This window comes from Camelina sativa, chromosome 7, assembly GCF_000633955.1.
Source record: "Camelina sativa cultivar DH55 chromosome 7, Cs, whole genome shotgun sequence".
In the NCBI taxonomy this organism is placed as follows: domain Eukaryota; kingdom Viridiplantae; phylum Streptophyta; class Magnoliopsida; order Brassicales; family Brassicaceae; genus Camelina; species Camelina sativa.
In genome coordinates this window covers 4,091,105-4,108,323 of record NC_025691.1, presented here as the reverse complement: position 1 = coordinate 4,108,323, position 17,219 = coordinate 4,091,105, and the positions used below count along the sequence as shown (strand labels likewise).

General features: G+C 35.1%; 4 protein-coding genes and 1 pseudogene across 4 annotated transcripts; 2 read left to right on the top strand and 3 right to left on the bottom strand.

Moving 5' to 3' along the window:
- Positions 629 to 1,981, top strand: LOC104704282 (DEAD-box ATP-dependent RNA helicase 21-like). The gene is made up of 2 exons (XM_019227237.1): positions 629 to 1,244; positions 1,296 to 1,981. The coding sequence occupies exons 1-2, from the start codon at positions 647 to 649 to the stop codon at positions 1,964 to 1,966; spliced, it is 1,269 nt and encodes a 422-aa protein (XP_019082782.1). The 5' UTR covers positions 629 to 646; the 3' UTR covers positions 1,967 to 1,981.
- On the bottom strand, positions 2,601 to 3,008 carry LOC109125392 (B3 domain-containing protein At2g33720-like). The gene has a single exon (XM_019226986.1). The coding sequence runs from the start codon at positions 3,006 to 3,008 to the stop codon at positions 2,601 to 2,603; it is 408 nt and encodes a 135-aa protein (XP_019082531.1).
- On the top strand, positions 4,365 to 5,451 carry LOC109125391 (annotated as a pseudogene).
- LOC104704281 (B3 domain-containing protein At2g33720-like) lies at positions 6,064 to 6,668 on the bottom strand. Its single transcript, XM_010420398.1, has 2 exons — positions 6,538 to 6,668; positions 6,064 to 6,391 (listed from the first exon to the last, which is right to left on the bottom strand). Exons 1-2 carry the CDS (start codon positions 6,666 to 6,668, stop codon positions 6,064 to 6,066), a joined length of 459 nt encoding a protein of 152 aa, XP_010418700.1.
- On the bottom strand, positions 9,493 to 10,161 carry LOC104704280 (B3 domain-containing protein At2g33720-like). The gene has a single exon (XM_010420397.1). It carries the CDS (start codon positions 10,159 to 10,161, stop codon positions 9,493 to 9,495), a length of 669 nt encoding a protein of 222 aa, XP_010418699.1.

Sequence of the window (17,219 nt, the reverse complement as noted above, 5' to 3'; positions counted from 1 at the left end):
TTTGCGAACTTGCCCGTTTCGTTATCCTAAAGCACTAGAGAATGTGTAATATTCTAAGGAGAGGGTAAAGAGGAAGAGAGTGTCAGCAACAACAACGACGACTCCCACAGTCCCACTCCAATAACGACTCTCTTCCGCACCAGAACTTCCTCCAACGCTCAATAAACAATCTCAATCTGCATCCTCCTCCTCTTCGAGCCTTCCTCTGGTTTTTCTCTTGCTCCAACATAGCCTGGAGTTTCTTCACCATCTTCACCGTTTCGTTAGCTAAAGGTCGTTTTAAAAACCTTTAGCTAAATCAATTATGTCTTGCGACAAAAGCGAAAAACCAACCATATGTTTCGTATGTCCACATGATACGTAACTATGGTAAGAGAACCAGAAGACTTGAGAAGCTTCTAAAGTCACGATTTGTTATGTTTCCTTTTAGTTTAAGTTATTGTTTTTGGTATTTTTACTTTTTTATTATGTTTAGCTATTTTTACTTAAATTATCTCTAGTCGGTTAATTATAAGAGTTCTCTATATATAAAAGGTTCAAAACCTCTCGAGACATCAATGAGAACCAAACCCCTAGAATTAACAACTAAGAGAGAAATTAGGGTTAAAAGGGAGATAAAGCTTGGAGCGATAAGAGATTAGAGGAGATGACTGAAAGGGATTGGCGTATCTTCGGGGAAGATTTCAATATCTCTTACAAGGGTTCGAGGGTTCCTCGTCCTATGGGGAGCTGGGAAGAGAGCAAGCTTACTTCTGAGCTTCTGAAAGCTGTGGAGAGAGCTGGATACAAGAAACCTTCTCCTATTCAAATGGCAGCTATACCACTTGGACTGCAACAGCGTGATGTTATCGGCATTGCAGAGACTGGTTCTGGTAAGACTGCTGCTTTTGTTTTGCCTATGTTAGCTTACATATCTAGATTGCCACCCATGACTGAAGAGAATGAGACTAAGGGACCTTATGCTTTGGTTATGGCCCCTACTAGGGAGCTTGCTCAGCAAATTGAGGAGGAAACTGTTAAGTTAGCCCATTATTTAGGGTTTAGGGTGACTAAAATTGTGGGTGGTCAGTCGATTGAGGAACAGGGGTTGAAGCTAGCACAAGGGTGTGAGATTGTGATTGCCACTCCGGGTCGTTTGATTGATTGCCTTGAGAGGCGGTATGTTGTGTTGAACCAGTGCAACTATGTGGTTCTTGATGAGGCTGATCGGATAATAGACATGGGTTTCGAGCTGCAAGTTTCAGGTGTGTTAGATGCGATGCCTTCTAGTAATTTGAAACCCGAGAACGAAGAAGAAGAGCTTGATGAAAAGAAAATTTACAGAACCACATGTATGTTCAGTAGTGCTACAATGCCTCCTGGGGTAGAACGGCTTGCTAGGAAGTACTTGAGGAACCCTGTTGTCGTCACCATTGGTACTGCAGATTTGATTTCGCAACACGTGATTATGATGAAAGAATCCGAAAAATTCTTCAGGTTGCAGACACTGCTCGATGAACTGGATGATGATAAGACTGCCATTGTGTTTGTTAACACCAAGAAAAAAGCAGACATTATTGCTAAGAATCTGGACATGGCTGGGTACTTTGTAACGACCTTACATGGTGGGAAATCACAAGAGCAGAGAGAAATCAGCTTAGAAGGTTTCAGAGCAAAGATATACAATGTTCTTGTTGCAACAGATGTTGTTACACGTGGAATTGATATTCCCGATGTGGCTCACGTCATAAACTACGATATGCCTAAACATATTGAGATGTATACACATCGTATCGGACGTACAGGGCGTGCTGGGAAGAGAGGTGTTGCGACTTCGTTCTTGACTCTTCATGATACCGAGGTCTTCTATGATCTGAAGCAGATGCTTGTTCAGAGAAACAGTTCGGTGCCTCCTGAGCTGGCGAGGCATGAAGCATCCAGATTCAAACCTGGTACAGTTCCTGATATACAGACCCCCAAGACATAGTGACGTTTACGCTTTCGGATAATTATGATGTTAGTTGCATGTTTTATCTTTATGATTCGTAGTTTGATAGCAAGTGGGAGAGTTGAAACCTGAGTAACTTTTTATATTTAGGTCTGGTTTTTGTCCAAGAAGAGTATGTTCGATTCTCGTTTTTTTTTTTCTTTTTTCACATTTATTTATATCTTCTCTTTGTGTTTTAAATTGAAAACTGATGCTCGAGAATTAGTAAATCTGTCAAGACGATATGTAGCAAGAATTCAGGTTTTTTTTGGTTATGTAGCAAATCAATGACTTTGCGAACTTGACCTTTTTGTTATCCTAAAGCACAAGAAAACGTGTAATATTTTCTTTTGTACGTGATCCTGGCGGTCCTTAAGGTCTACATTTCCACTATGTTACCATTGTTATATGAGGGTTTCTACTTCTTAGTGTGGGATATTTTCTGTGTATGACGCTGTAACAAATTAATATAGTTTCATTGCTTATTCTTAAGACATAAGAGCATTGTTAGATTCAACATAAACCATATAAACACCACATAAACCACATCACTTTAATTTGTTTGACCATTACAATAAGATAATACGAATCTCTCTGCAGAGACTGCCTGTCTGCCTCCATAGCTAGCGAGCTCCTATGGACCTGCAGGACGAGGAGTAAATGATGCTGAACCCATTGGTACGGAAACTGAGCTAGCTTTTATCGTCGGACGAGAAAGAACACAAAAATGAAGCTTAGAACCATAAGGATCCCAATATATTCCAACCACATCGCCTGCCTTCAAAGCTCTTCTCACCACAAAATCTTTATGCCATCCATTGAGGAGAATATAGCTTGGATAGTCGGGCCATTTCATAAGAACCACGATGTGCATAGTAGAAGTGTCGTCATCATACACGTCGACTGTTAAGCCAGGGCCTTCTTCGAGTACTTCAAACACAGGGAGATACCTCAGAATGTCGCTACGTACAAAGCTTTCGGTTAGAAAAATATTGTTGATATAGCCATGATTGCTTTCGGTTATTTCCTGCTTGATGGCCATGGATCGGTGTAGAGAGTTAGTTTTGTTGAGACATTGTGCCGCGCCTCCTCTCTTCTTTCTTCATACGTCATAAACCTCATCCTCGCCAGGTTTATTTTCTCTTCGGCTTGCTTATTGGCTGTTGGTCCACAAGCAACCTTGGGGTCATGTGGCTTGTCATACGGAAACAGATCCAGGGTGACGAAACTCTTATCCATGATCGAAGAAAAGTGAAAACCTGAACAAAGCATAGCTGGATCAAAAATCTTTTTTTTTTTTAAATAAAATAAATTATGCACAGTATATTTTTATAATAAAAATCATTTGTTACTAAATACGAGATTTATAATAAGATATATATATATATATATATATATTCAGATCAATATGAAATAATTTAAAATCATGTTCAGGATCCCGTCTTATAAGTTTGTGGTATTTTAGAATAACCTTAATATTATGATTTAAAATGTTGATGAAAAAACAAATTTGCTATTACATTCTATGATAAAAATTTATATAATTTAACTCTATTATTATTTAAATATTTCTTACAAATATCGATACTAATGTTTATGACATAATTATTCTGAATCTAGATATACTAAACTTTTAGATATCTGATATGCAACCCAATATGAATATTACTAAAATCGAATATGCTATATGCTGGATGACAAAATATTATGGTATATGAAATTTGGTTAATGTATAAAACTCATAATTCACAATCAAAAACAATATATTAGCATAAAATTAATGAATAAAAAAATGGATGAGGGGCCAACCTACGCCACGAAGATGTGATGCGTTTATAAGGAGGCGATCATGTATTAGTTTTGTGAAGTGTTTTCCTGTTGCAAATTCATGTTTATATAGACATTGAGTGTTGAACTAAAAATAAAGACATTGAGTTCATTACTTAAAAACTAGTATACAATTATTATACTTCCTAAATATTTTTTTGACTAAATATTAGAATGTAGCGGTAATTATGGCAGTATAATATATATTATGTTAAGATGTGTAAATTTATAATTATTCTGTTACGTAGTTTTAAGCCTTTTTATTAATAAGAATTACTTGCTTTTTCCTTCTTTTTGGGGGAATGAGAAGTTGAACTATAGTAGAGTAAAACCTCATTAAATTAATAAGGTCGGGACCAAGATATTTTATTAATTTATAGAGGTTTTAAACATTTATCATTTAAACATTTATCATTTTCACTTTCATAATCTAGTAAACTATTGACATCAATCATATTACGATAGTCAAAACTATAAATTAAGAAATATAAAAGTGTAACTTATAAAATATTCAAAACTATGAAATTAATAGTTTTGAATATTTTATAAAATGTTAATAAAATGTTAATTTATGAAGAGATTTTTATNATTGCCACCCATGACTGAAGAGAATGAGACTAAGGGACCTTATGCTTTGGTTATGGCCCCTACTAGGGAGCTTGCTCAGCAAATTGAGGAGGAAACTGTTAAGTTAGCCCATTATTTAGGGTTTAGGGTGACTAAAATTGTGGGTGGTCAGTCGATTGAGGAACAGGGGTTGAAGCTAGCACAAGGGTGTGAGATTGTGATTGCCACTCCGGGTCGTTTGATTGATTGCCTTGAGAGGCGGTATGTTGTGTTGAACCAGTGCAACTATGTGGTTCTTGATGAGGCTGATCGGATAATAGACATGGGTTTCGAGCTGCAAGTTTCAGGTGTGTTAGATGCGATGCCTTCTAGTAATTTGAAACCCGAGAACGAAGAAGAAGAGCTTGATGAAAAGAAAATTTACAGAACCACATGTATGTTCAGTAGTGCTACAATGCCTCCTGGGGTAGAACGGCTTGCTAGGAAGTACTTGAGGAACCCTGTTGTCGTCACCATTGGTACTGCAGATTTGATTTCGCAACACGTGATTATGATGAAAGAATCCGAAAAATTCTTCAGGTTGCAGACACTGCTCGATGAACTGGATGATGATAAGACTGCCATTGTGTTTGTTAACACCAAGAAAAAAGCAGACATTATTGCTAAGAATCTGGACATGGCTGGGTACTTTGTAACGACCTTACATGGTGGGAAATCACAAGAGCAGAGAGAAATCAGCTTAGAAGGTTTCAGAGCAAAGATATACAATGTTCTTGTTGCAACAGATGTTGTTACACGTGGAATTGATATTCCCGATGTGGCTCACGTCATAAACTACGATATGCCTAAACATATTGAGATGTATACACATCGTATCGGACGTACAGGGCGTGCTGGGAAGAGAGGTGTTGCGACTTCGTTCTTGACTCTTCATGATACCGAGGTCTTCTATGATCTGAAGCAGATGCTTGTTCAGAGAAACAGTTCGGTGCCTCCTGAGCTGGCGAGGCATGAAGCATCCAGATTCAAACCTGGTACAGTTCCTGATATACAGACCCCCAAGACATAGTGACGTTTACGCTTTCGGATAATTATGATGTTAGTTGCATGTTTTATCTTTATGATTCGTAGTTTGATAGCAAGTGGGAGAGTTGAAACCTGAGTAACTTTTTATATTTAGGTCTGGTTTTTGTCCAAGAAGAGTATGTTCGATTCTCGTTTTTTTTTTTCTTTTTTCACATTTATTTATATCTTCTCTTTGTGTTTTAAATTGAAAACTGATGCTCGAGAATTAGTAAATCTGTCAAGACGATATGTAGCAAGAATTCAGGTTTTTTTTGGTTATGTAGCAAATCAATGACTTTGCGAACTTGACCTTTTTGTTATCCTAAAGCACAAGAAAACGTGTAATATTTTCTTTTGTACGTGATCCTGGCGGTCCTTAAGGTCTACATTTCTACTATGTTACCATTGTTATATGAGGGTTTCTACTTCTTAGTGTGGGATATTTTCTGTGTATGACGCTGTAACAAATTAATATAGTTTCATTGCTTATTCTTAAGACATAAGAGCATTGTTAGATTCAACATAAACCATATAAACACCACATAAACCACATCACTTTAATTTGTTTGACCATTACAATAAGATAATACGAATCTCTCTGCAGAGACTGCCTGTCTGCCTCCATAGCTAGCGAGCTCCTATGGACCTGCAGGACGAGGAGTAAATGATGCTGAACCCATTGGTACGGAAACTGAGCTAGCTTTTATCGTCGGACGAGAAAGAACACAAAAATGAAGCTTAGAACCATAAGGATCCCAATATATTCCAACCACATCGCCTGCCTTCAAAGCTCTTCTCACCACAAAATCTTTATGCCATCCATTGAGGAGAATATAGCTTGGATAGTCGGGCCATTTCATAAGAACCACGATGTGCATAGTAGAAGTGTCGTCATCATACACGTCGACTGTTAAGCCAGGGCCTTCTTCGAGTACTTCAAACACAGGGAGATACCTCAGAATGTCGCTACGTACAAAGCTTTCGGTTAGAAAAATATTGTTGATATAGCCATGATTGCTTTCGGTTATTTCCTGCTTGATGGCCATGGATCGGTGTAGAGAGTTAGTTTTGTTGAGACATTGTGCCGCGCCTCCTCTCTTCTTTCTTCATACGTCATAAACCTCATCCTCGCCAGGTTTATTTTCTCTTCGGCTTGCTTATTGGCTGTTGGTCCACAAGCAACCTTGGGGTCATGTGGCTTGTCATACGGAAACAGATCCAGGGTGACGAAACTCTTATCCATGATCGAAGAAAAGTGAAAACCTGAACAAAGCATAGCTGGATCAAAAATCTTTTTTTTTTTTAAATAAAATAAATTATGCACAGTATATTTTTATAATAAAAATCATTTGTTACTAAATACGAGATTTATAATAAGATATATATATATATATATATATATTCAGATCAATATGAAATAATTTAAAATCATGTTCAGGATCCCGTCTTATAAGTTTGTGGTATTTTAGAATAACCTTAATATTATGATTTAAAATGTTGATGAAAAAACAAATTTGCTATTACATTCTATGATAAAAATTTATATAATTTAACTCTATTATTATTTAAATATTTCTTACAAATATCGATACTAATGTTTATGACATAATTATTCTGAATCTAGATATACTAAACTTTTAGATATCTGATATGCAACCCAATATGAATATTACTAAAATCGAATATGCTATATGCTGGATGACAAAATATTATGGTATATGAAATTTGGTTAATGTATAAAACTCATAATTCACAATCAAAAACAATATATTAGCATAAAATTAATGAATAAAAAAATGGATGAGGGGCCAACCTACGCCACGAAGATGTGATGCGTTTATAAGGAGGCGATCATGTATTAGTTTTGTGAAGTGTTTTCCTGTTGCAAATTCATGTTTATATAGACATTGAGTGTTGAACTAAAAATAAAGACATTGAGTTCATTACTTAAAAACTAGTATACAATTATTATACTTCCTAAATATTTTTTTGACTAAATATTAGAATGTAGCGGTAATTATGGCAGTATAATATATATTATGTTAAGATGTGTAAATTTATAATTATTCTGTTACGTAGTTTTAAGCCTTTTTATTAATAAGAATTACTTGCTTTTTCCTTCTTTTTGGGGGAATGAGAAGTTGAACTATAGTAGAGTAAAACCTCATTAAATTAATAAGGTCGGGACCAAGATATTTTATTAATTTATAGAGGTTTTAAACATTTATCATTTAAACATTTATCATTTTCACTTTCATAATCTAGTAAACTATTGACATCAATCATATTACGATAGTCAAAACTATAAATTAAGAAATATAAAAGTGTAACTTATAAAATATTCAAAACTATGAAATTAATAGTTTTGAATATTTTATAAAATGTTAATAAAATGTTAATTTATGAAGAGATTTTTATTTTCATAGTTTTGAATATTTTATAAGTTACACTTTTATATTTCTTAATTTATAGTTTTGGCTATCGTAATATGATTGATGTCAATAGTTTACTAGATTATGAAAGTGAAAATGATAAATGTTTAAAAGTTTATAGTTTAGAAAAAATTGTTGTTACTATTTTTCATGATGAAGTCAAAGAAGATATTACAGTATCCTTATAACCAATTACACGTAAAGAAGCAACTATCGCGTGTAAGACGCTTTACAATTTTTGAATACAATTTGAGAAAACAACACAAAAAGTTTTTGATGCAATGAGAAAGATTATAGAAGAGTTTTAACAAAAATGCAAATTCAAGAATAGACAAACAATAATAGAGCCATATTTCACTAAATTTTCTTAGATATATCTATATATATATATATATATATATAGTTTATATCATTATTAATTTATGATATTGATGGGACTATATTTTTACATTGGATTTCAGAAAAAAGTATTATCTTATTATTTTATCGAAGTGTGTCATTTTTTACACCGGTCCAACTCGGAACTGGAAAAATTTATTAATTTATAGCGAGTATTAATTTAAAGAGTATTAATTTATAGAGGTTCTACTGTATTTGAAATACCTAAAATGTGTAAAAAGAAAACCCTCACCTTTTTCAAAAACATATAAAAGATCTTTATTTCTTTGTCGGAATTTTAATCTCTCAACTTTTAGTAGAAGGTAAAATAAATCCTAATAAAAATCAAATAGAGCCAAATTTTTAAAAACAGATAAATAAAAACAATATTAAGATTTAATATTTGTAAATTCGAGTTTCCAAGTATTCATTCAAAAATGTATTTTTCAGATATTAAATTAATTCAATATTTCTTATTTTATTATGATCATGCAACCAACTTTTTACTTTTAAAAATTATATCATGTAAGCTATACAAATTTACAAGTAGCATGTTCAGTCTTTTTGGTTCAAAATTTTCCTAGTTTTTTAGATCTTGGATGATCAAACTTATATTATGACAAAATTCCGACTTGGATTTGGTTCAGTTGTGGATAAAAAAATCATTTAAAATAATTCATTAAATTTAAAAGTGTATGTTTTGCATATCTTAATTTTATGTATTAATTTTTTTATAAAAATAATTTTTAATGATGTTAATTTAGTTTATTCGATAAAAAAAATTATTATTAAATTTGTGTGACCCAACTAAATAAACATTTATAGACATAATTATTATCTGGTTTGGTTTAAATATTTATATAGCGCTCGATGTATTATTACATTGGTTTGATTTCATATTAAAGAATTTTTTCATTCAAGCCGAAAACATCATCAATATTTGAAAATTTTCTAAAATATAATAAAATATATCATGTACAACATAAAATAATTAATTTTTGCCAAAGTCATCAATCAAACTTAAAGTCGAAACAAAATAAATTTTATATATTGTTTTGATATGTTTTCCTAAATATAAAATCAATTATCCGAGCCAACAAATTTATTTAGCTCACGTAGAAAAACTGGTAATGGTAACAAATGCATCAAAATTAATCCATGTTATGAACATTATGCGAATGTTAATGCTAAACTTAGAGTAAAAAAAAAGAAGAATCTCTTTCGACGTCTCTCTCTCAGCGCTCATTGCTCCACTAGTTAGGGTTCTTTTGCACGTGAAAGCACACGAAAGTGGAGCCTCGAAGCAAAACGATCCCAAAATAGTCCAATTTCGTCTCCTTTTCTCAAACATCTCTTACGAACCAAATGCATACGCCATCCACCGTTTAAAACATAACCATTCAACGTGGTCCATCTCTTTAGAAGCAGCTGGAACGTCGAGTCAGTGTCGTGGTCATACACATCGACCGTGATTCCTATCCCTTGGTGTACCTTAATCTGGTCATCCTTGTTGAGGTATTTGATGATGTGGTCCTCAATGGGGCGAGTATGAAGAAGAAGACGGCTAAGCGGGCCAAGATCGCTAGGGGTTAGTACCTTCTTGAGGATCCACGGATCTTTGAAGAGTGTTAGCTCTGTTGAAACACCATACCATTCGTCCGTTTCCCTTTCTTCTTCACTCGAGAGATTTCTCATTCGCTTAGTCTGTCTTTCTTTTTTGGTTAAGTAGTTGTTGTCGCTTGGTGAGCAAGAAACCTTGGCCGCCGGATCATCATGGTTCCTCTTCCTCTTCTTAGGGTGTTCACAAGACGACAAACAGAGAGTGGTGGAGACCGAACTCTCTTTAGGGTTTTCAGATGAATTGCCGTAGACCAAGTGTTGAGTAGTCGATGTAGCAGAGGGTGGAGCCATCATCATCATCATCATTGCCGAGGATTGAAGGTCTTGTGATGTTTTTGGCGGACTTTGCATCATTCTCTTTCGATTTGATTTGAGACTCTGGAATGTAGACAGAGAGGTTAGAGGTATGTACGTATGTATCTTATATAATATATAGAGATGAGCCACGTTTGCCTTTAACTTTTTGTTTTCAGGTATTTTTCCTGTTTAAAAAAGGAAATTCATTTGTTATCGAGAAAAAAAAAAGGAAAAAGATTTGTATTTAGTTTTGCCAATTACATCTATTCTGCGGTGAATTAGTGTTAAGATTTTAATGCGGTTGGCTGTCTTTTTTTTATAATCACAATTTTATTTCAATAAGATCATACAGATGGGCTTAGCTAGGCCCACGACACAATCCAAATACAGCTCTATTTCCATTAACTAGAGAAAAATATAACAAGTAAAATCTTGGGCTTGAGTTGTTTCTTTTCCAGATTTAACAAGCATCCAATTCCAAACCAAGTGAATGTATCAGACGCAATACTCACAGTCAGCTCTAGATGATCCAGGATGTTGGATAGCAAACAGCTCGTCCGATGAACTTGATTTAAACGGCCGAGAGTTACAGACCTGTACTCATCACCAACGCCAAAGGCAATTCATGGCAATATCCTGAAACTCCTCAAGAACAGCCACTGCACATGGATTCATTAGTTTTAGAGCCTGCTCATCATTTGGCTTCTCAAATTCATGAACTTCAGTAAAGCAAAGCAATAGTAAATCAAAGCCACTGCACATGAATTCATTATTAGTCTATCAAAATCAAAGCAAGGTCCATTAGTAATTACAACAGAACGATACACATCAGTAAAGCAACTGGCGCAGGCGTTTGTTCACACTTCACACACATATATATGCCAGTCCACACATGTCAAAAGCAAGCATATAAGGCTAGAACTGAAAGTATGAAATAACTGAAATGGTCACCTTGGTGGTAAAAACGCATAATCCTTGAACATGATGCATTTTATAATTAATACCAAATTGCTGGAAAAGACGCTCAATTCTCTGTTGTTTCTGCGAATCCTGCAGGTAACAATAGGAAGTAGTAATGTGATTGAACAAAATAAAATATTATTAACAACCATCCATGATAGCAAGTGAAGGTACATAACCCATATTTAACATTTTTGTAAAAAAAAGCTTCATATTTTCAATGACAAAAGAAAACCCTACTTTGTCCACAAAACGACACACCTTCAGAATCTCTCCTGTGTAGTGTCGGTTGCCAGGTCTTTCCACTTTTCACTAACATCGTCGAGAAACAAGTGTTACATTGATTTTACACATGAGGCCTGGAACACAAACTCAAGATACAACATTTGAACAAGAGGATGAACTACTTCAGAAGAACTCAGCACTGGTACAAGAAGATTTACACAGGATTAGAAGGCCCAAGAAGCTTCTACAAGATCAAAGAGCTTCATGTTTACAATAGGAATGTAAACATGAAGAAAGAGGGAAATTTCCTAATTGATAAAGAAAAAAGGAAATTGTCCAATTCCTATTAGGATTAGAATAGGTAGTTTGCCATTGTGTGGCATAGGCCTAGTTCTATAAATAGGGTGTGAAGGCTGATTGTAAGCCTTAGCACAAACAAGATAAAGTTAACCTAGCTACTAAGTTTTAGTCTTTAAGAAAAGAAAAGAGCTAAGAACTTAGAGAGAGCGTGAGGGTTCTTTAAAGAAAGTTTTGAGAGATTAGAAAATTGTTTAGAACAAACTTGTAAACAGATTTTCTATTAATCAAAAGAGGTTTTAAAGAAATCATTGTTTCATTGTTCAGATCATAAGTTCTCACACTTTTAATTGGTATCAGAGCAACACTTGTTCGGATTACTACAGGTGAGATTCTGCGGACAAGATGGAGAGCTACGGAGATCTGATCAACAACAACAAAGTCATCTTGGATGATGGAAACTATGGGTTTTGGAAGTCAAGGATTAAATCCACCATATGAGGTATTGATCGTCTTGCTTGGAAGACTGTTCTAGAAAAGTGGGAGGAACCGACGATCAAGGATGAATCAGGCAAGAAAATTTCCAAACCTGAGGCAGACTGGACTGATGAAGAACAAAAGAGATAAAAGTACAACTCAAGAGCGTTAAGTGCTATTCATTGCAGTGTTTGGAGAAAACAGTTTGAGTTGATTCAGGGATGTGAAACTGCTAAAGAAGCATGAGATATCCTTCAAATTCATTATGAAGGTACAACAAAAGTGCAGAGTTCAAGAAAGGATATGTTGGCCTCTAGATTTGAGCATCTAAGGATGGAGGAGCATGAATCGATTTCAGACTTTAGTTCAAAGTTGAGTTCTCTAGCACAAGAAGCCTTAACTCTTGGGAAGACTTATAAGAATCAGAAGTTAGTCAAAAAGTTTTTAAGGTGTCTTCCATCAAGGTTCATGGGATACAAAACAGCTTTAACGGTCTCTCAAGATTTAGACAATCTCAGTTATGGTGAAGTGGTCGGAATGCTATAGGCACACGAGATGGAACTTAATGGAATTAAGAAACCAAAAGGAATAGCTCTAGTAGTTAGCAAAGAAATAACTGATCAAGGAGAAGAAGATGTTGTGAGCCTATTGGTAAGAATATTTGATCGAGCTTTAAGAAGGATAGAACAAGGTCAAGGTCAAAAGAAGAGTAATTCATTCAAGAAGACAAGTGAAGACAAAAAGGCTGATATCCAGTGTCACGAATGTAAGGGATATGGTCATTTTATTCGAGAGTGCCCAAAAATCAAGTTGCGAGATGCAAAGTGCACAATCTATAAAGGGACTGGACACACACATGAGGAATGTGTGAGTAACTCTAAAGCCAAGAAAGAAAAGTCTATGATTAGCATGGAGAATGAATCAGATAGTGATAGCAGCAGCGAAGAAGAGCTCATTAATTTAGTGGCTATGGTGGGAATCACTGAATTTGAGAATGGGGAAGAGGTAACTGATTCAGAATCAGATGGAGAAGAAGTTCTTGACATTGTTCAGAGTTACAAAGAAGTGCGAAATACACTTATTTCTCTAGGAAAGGAAAATCAAGGATTGATAAATGAAAAACTTCGTTTAGAAGCACTTGTTATGTCTTTACAGAATGAGTTGGTGGACGAGAAAAAGCTTGCTAAAGATTCGCTAGATCTGATGAAAGAGAAGTTGGTCTTATCGGCGAAAGCGGACAAGCTTGAAGAAGAGCTACTTAAAGAAAAGAAAAAATCCGTAGAACTACAATCTGAATTAGATCAACAACATAGGATGATTCATATGTTTGCAGGAACAAAGCAACTTGACAAGATTTTGATCTATAGGAGAACTGAGAAGACTCATAGAGGATTAGGCTTTAATGAGAACAAGGGAACTAAATCACAGACAACCAAATTTGTATCTGCTGGAGCCTATCAATCTGAGAAGGAAGCATCTACTGGTGGTTCTAATGGATCTTTGAGTTGTTATTTTTGTGGAAAAAATGGTCACTACAAACGGTTTTGCTACAAATTCTGGCAGAAGGTCTGTATCTTAAAGCAACAAGGAAAATTCTTCTGGAATGGAGTTAAAAGACAAGTTTGGATGAAGAAAGCTGACCTATATCAATCAGGATCAATGGCAGCTTATGGATCAGGGTTTAGATGCAATATGGTCATGATTACTGAAGAACAAGAAGAAACGGAACCAAGTTGCAATATGGCTATGATTACTGAAGAACAAGAAGACACAGAGCCTTGGTTTTTTTATAGCGGTTGTTCAAGACATATGACTGGAACCAAGAGTAATCTACAGAATATTAAGAAATTGAAAGGAGGCACAGTAACATTTGGAGATGGAAGTCATGGTTTCATACAAGGCAAAGGTATAACACGTGATACAGAGCTTCCACAGCTTGAGAATGTCTATCTAGTTCAGGGATTGCGTGCCAACCTGATATGTATTAGTCAACTCTGTGATGAAGGATTGTCAGTCTTATTTACAAAGGTTGATTGCAAAGCATTGGATGAATCAGGTAATGTCAAGTTATATGGTGTGAGATCTAGAAATAATTGTTACATGTGGGAGAAACATTCAATCAAATGCTACAGTGCTCAAGGGAGTATAGATCTCTGGCATCAACGACTTGGTCATATGAATACAAGAAATCTTACTACACTCGTGAATAAAGAGATAATTCGAGGAGTACCTAAGTTTAAAGGTGAAGACAATATGGTGTGTGGACCGTGTAATCAGGAAAAACAAGTCAAGATTCAGCACAAAAAGGTTCCAGATGTTCAGTCAAATTCGGTTATGGATCTGATTCATATGGATTTGATGGGACCAATGCAGGTGGAAAGCTTAGCTGGAAAGAAGTATGTGTTTGTACTAGTTGATGATTATTCCAGATACACTTGGGTTCGTTTCATCTGTGAGAAGTCAGATACTATAGACAGCTTCAAGATTTTAGCTTTAATGAACGTGGAGGAATCAAGAAAATACGAAGTGATCATGGTGGAGAATTTCAAAATGAGGCTATGAAGGAATTTTGTGAACAACATGGGATTGCACATCAATTCTCAGCACCAAGAACTCCACAACAGAATAGGATGGTAGAAAGAAAGAATAGAACTCTTCAGGAAATGGCAAGGGCAATGATTCATGGAAACCAGGTTCCTAAGAAATTATGGGCTAAAGCTTTGAACACAGCATGCTATATAGTTAACAAAGTCTATGTACGAAGAGATATGACAAAGACGTCTTATGAGTTATGGAAAGGCAAAACACCAAATCTGAGCTACTTTCATGTTTTTGGGTGCAAATGTTATATCTTAAATGACAAGGATTATCTTGGTAAATTCGACTCTAGAAGTGATGAAGGCATGTTTCTTGGTTATGTTGAAAGTAGTACAGCATTTAGAGTATACAACAGATGTACAGGTCTTATTATGGAATCAGTCAATGTGGTTTTTAACGATCAGTTTGTGGTTGTACGAGATAATGATGACTCAGACAGTGATGTAGAATCAGCAAGTATTAGTGAAACGCATGATGATCATTCTGAATCAAATAGTTCTGCACTTGTTCCAAAACCGGAAAAAGTCCAGCAAGTACATAAGAATCATTCAATCTCTGATGTTATTGGAGATTTGAACGAGAAGATGAAGACTAGAGGGGTTAAAATTGATTTTAAGAAGATGACAAGTCACTTTACAATTCTAGAAACATTTTTCTATGAGTGTTTTGTGTTAATGATTAAACCAAAGAATCATATTGAAGCAGTTCAAGATGATTTTTGGATTATTGCTATGGAAGAAGAACTAGAACAGTTTGAGCGTAATGATGTTTGGGAGCTGGTTCATAGACCAACTGATGTGAATATCATTGGAACTAAAAGGATTTTCAAGAACAAGATCGATGAGAGTGGAGTTGTGGTTCGAAATAAAGCAAGGTTAGTTGCACAAAGGTATAATCAGATTGAAGGAGTGGATTTTGAAGAAACGTGGCTCTTGTGGCAAGACTTGAATCTATAAGATTGTTTTTAGGAATGGCTTGTATTATGAATTTCAAAGTTTTCCAGATGGATGTCAAGAGTGCTTTTTTGAATGGGGTTCTACAAGAAGAGGTATATGTTGAACAACCCAAAGGTTTTGAAGATCCAATTAGACCTGATTATGTTTACAAATTAAAGAAAGCACTTTATGGATTGAAGCAAGCTCTAAGAGCTTGGTATGAAAGGCTAACCAGGTTTCTCATGGAAAAAGGCTACGACAGAGGTAGTGTAGATAAGACACTGTTTGTCTTAGAGCAAGAAGATGATATCATGATGGTTCAAATATATGTTGATGATATTATTTTTGGGATTACTTCAGAAAAGTTGGTAGACCACTTTGTAAAGAATATGACACAAGAATTTGAGATGAGTCTGGTTGGTGAGCTGAAATATTTTCTTGGGTTGCAGATTACTCAATCAGATCAAGGGATTTTTATTTCACAAAGTACCTATGCTAGACAACTTCTTAAGAAGTTTCAGATGGATAAGTGCAAAGAAGCTTTGATACCTATGAGTACTTCATTGAAACTATCAAAAGATGTTGATGGTAAGGATGTAGATGTCAAGCAATACAGAGGAATGATTAGGAGTTTACTATATCTTACCGCTAGTAGACCAGATTTGAGTTTTAGTGTGGGTATATGTGCAAGGTATCAGTCAAAACCAAAACAGTCTCATCTTGAAGCAGTCAAGCGAATTATCAAGTATGTAAAAGGAACTGTTGATTTTGGGATTTGGTACTCTAAAGGTTCAAACAAAGGGTTGGTTGGTTATTGTGATGCTGATTATGCAGAAAGTGTAACAGATCGAAAGAGTACAAGTGGGGGTTGTTTCTCTCTAGGCAACAATTTAATAGCCTCGTTGAGTAAGAAACAAAATTCAGTGTCCTTGTCTACAGCTGAATCAGAATATATAGCAATGGGGAGTTGTTGTACTCAGTTATTGTGGATGAAGTAGATGTCAGCAGATTATGGTATGGATTCAGGGGAGTTACAAGTATATTGTGATAACAAAAGTGCAATTGATATCTCTAAGAATCCAGTTCAACATTCAAGAACCAAGCACATTGATGTGAGACATCACTTTATCAGAGAACTGGTTGAAAGAAAACAAGTTTTGGTTGAGCATGTTGATACTGAGGAACAATTAGCTGATATTTTCACAAAAGCTCTTGATTTTAATCGATTCTCTACCTTGAGAAATTCAATTGGTGTTTGTGAGATGTGAATCATTCACAAGATGGGTCGATAGCTGGTACCGGAGAAGATAGGGTTGTTAATGTTGGTACAGTTTGATTTTAGACATGAAGGTTCTGGTTTTGGTTTATTAAAAAACCGAGGATTGATGGCTGGGATACTGTGAAAGTTTTGCTCGAGATATGAGAAAATATTATGATTTTTGAATTTTACTAAAATTGAAAAATAAAATATTTTGTTAAGATTTGGGCATTAAAACAAGGAAGAAAAGTCGAGAGTCTCTACAACTTCATCCTAATCGAAAAGTTTTTTTTGAAAGAGAAAAAAAAAAAAAAAAA

Coding starts and splice junctions, on each gene's coding strand:
- LOC104704280 (XM_010420397.1), bottom strand. CDS start 10,161: ATGATGATGATGATGATGGCTCCACCCTCTGCTACATCGACTACTCAA.
- LOC104704282 (XM_019227237.1), top strand. CDS start 647: ATGACTGAAAGGGATTGGCGTATCTTCGGGGAAGATTTCAATATCTCT. Junction 1,245..1,295: donor TTTCGAGCTGCAAGTTTCAG/GTGTGTTAGATG, acceptor AGAACGAAGAAG/AAGAGCTTGATGAAAAGAAA.
- LOC104704281 (XM_010420398.1), bottom strand. CDS start 6,668: ATGGATAAGAGTTTCGTCACCCTGGATCTGTTTCCGTATGACAAGCCA. Junction 6,392..6,537: donor GCGAGGATGAGGTTTATGAC/GTATGAAGAAAG, acceptor CTTTGTACGTAG/CGACATTCTGAGGTATCTCC.
- LOC109125392 (XM_019226986.1), bottom strand. CDS start 3,008: ATGGCCATCAAGCAGGAAATAACCGAAAGCAATCATGGCTATATCAAC.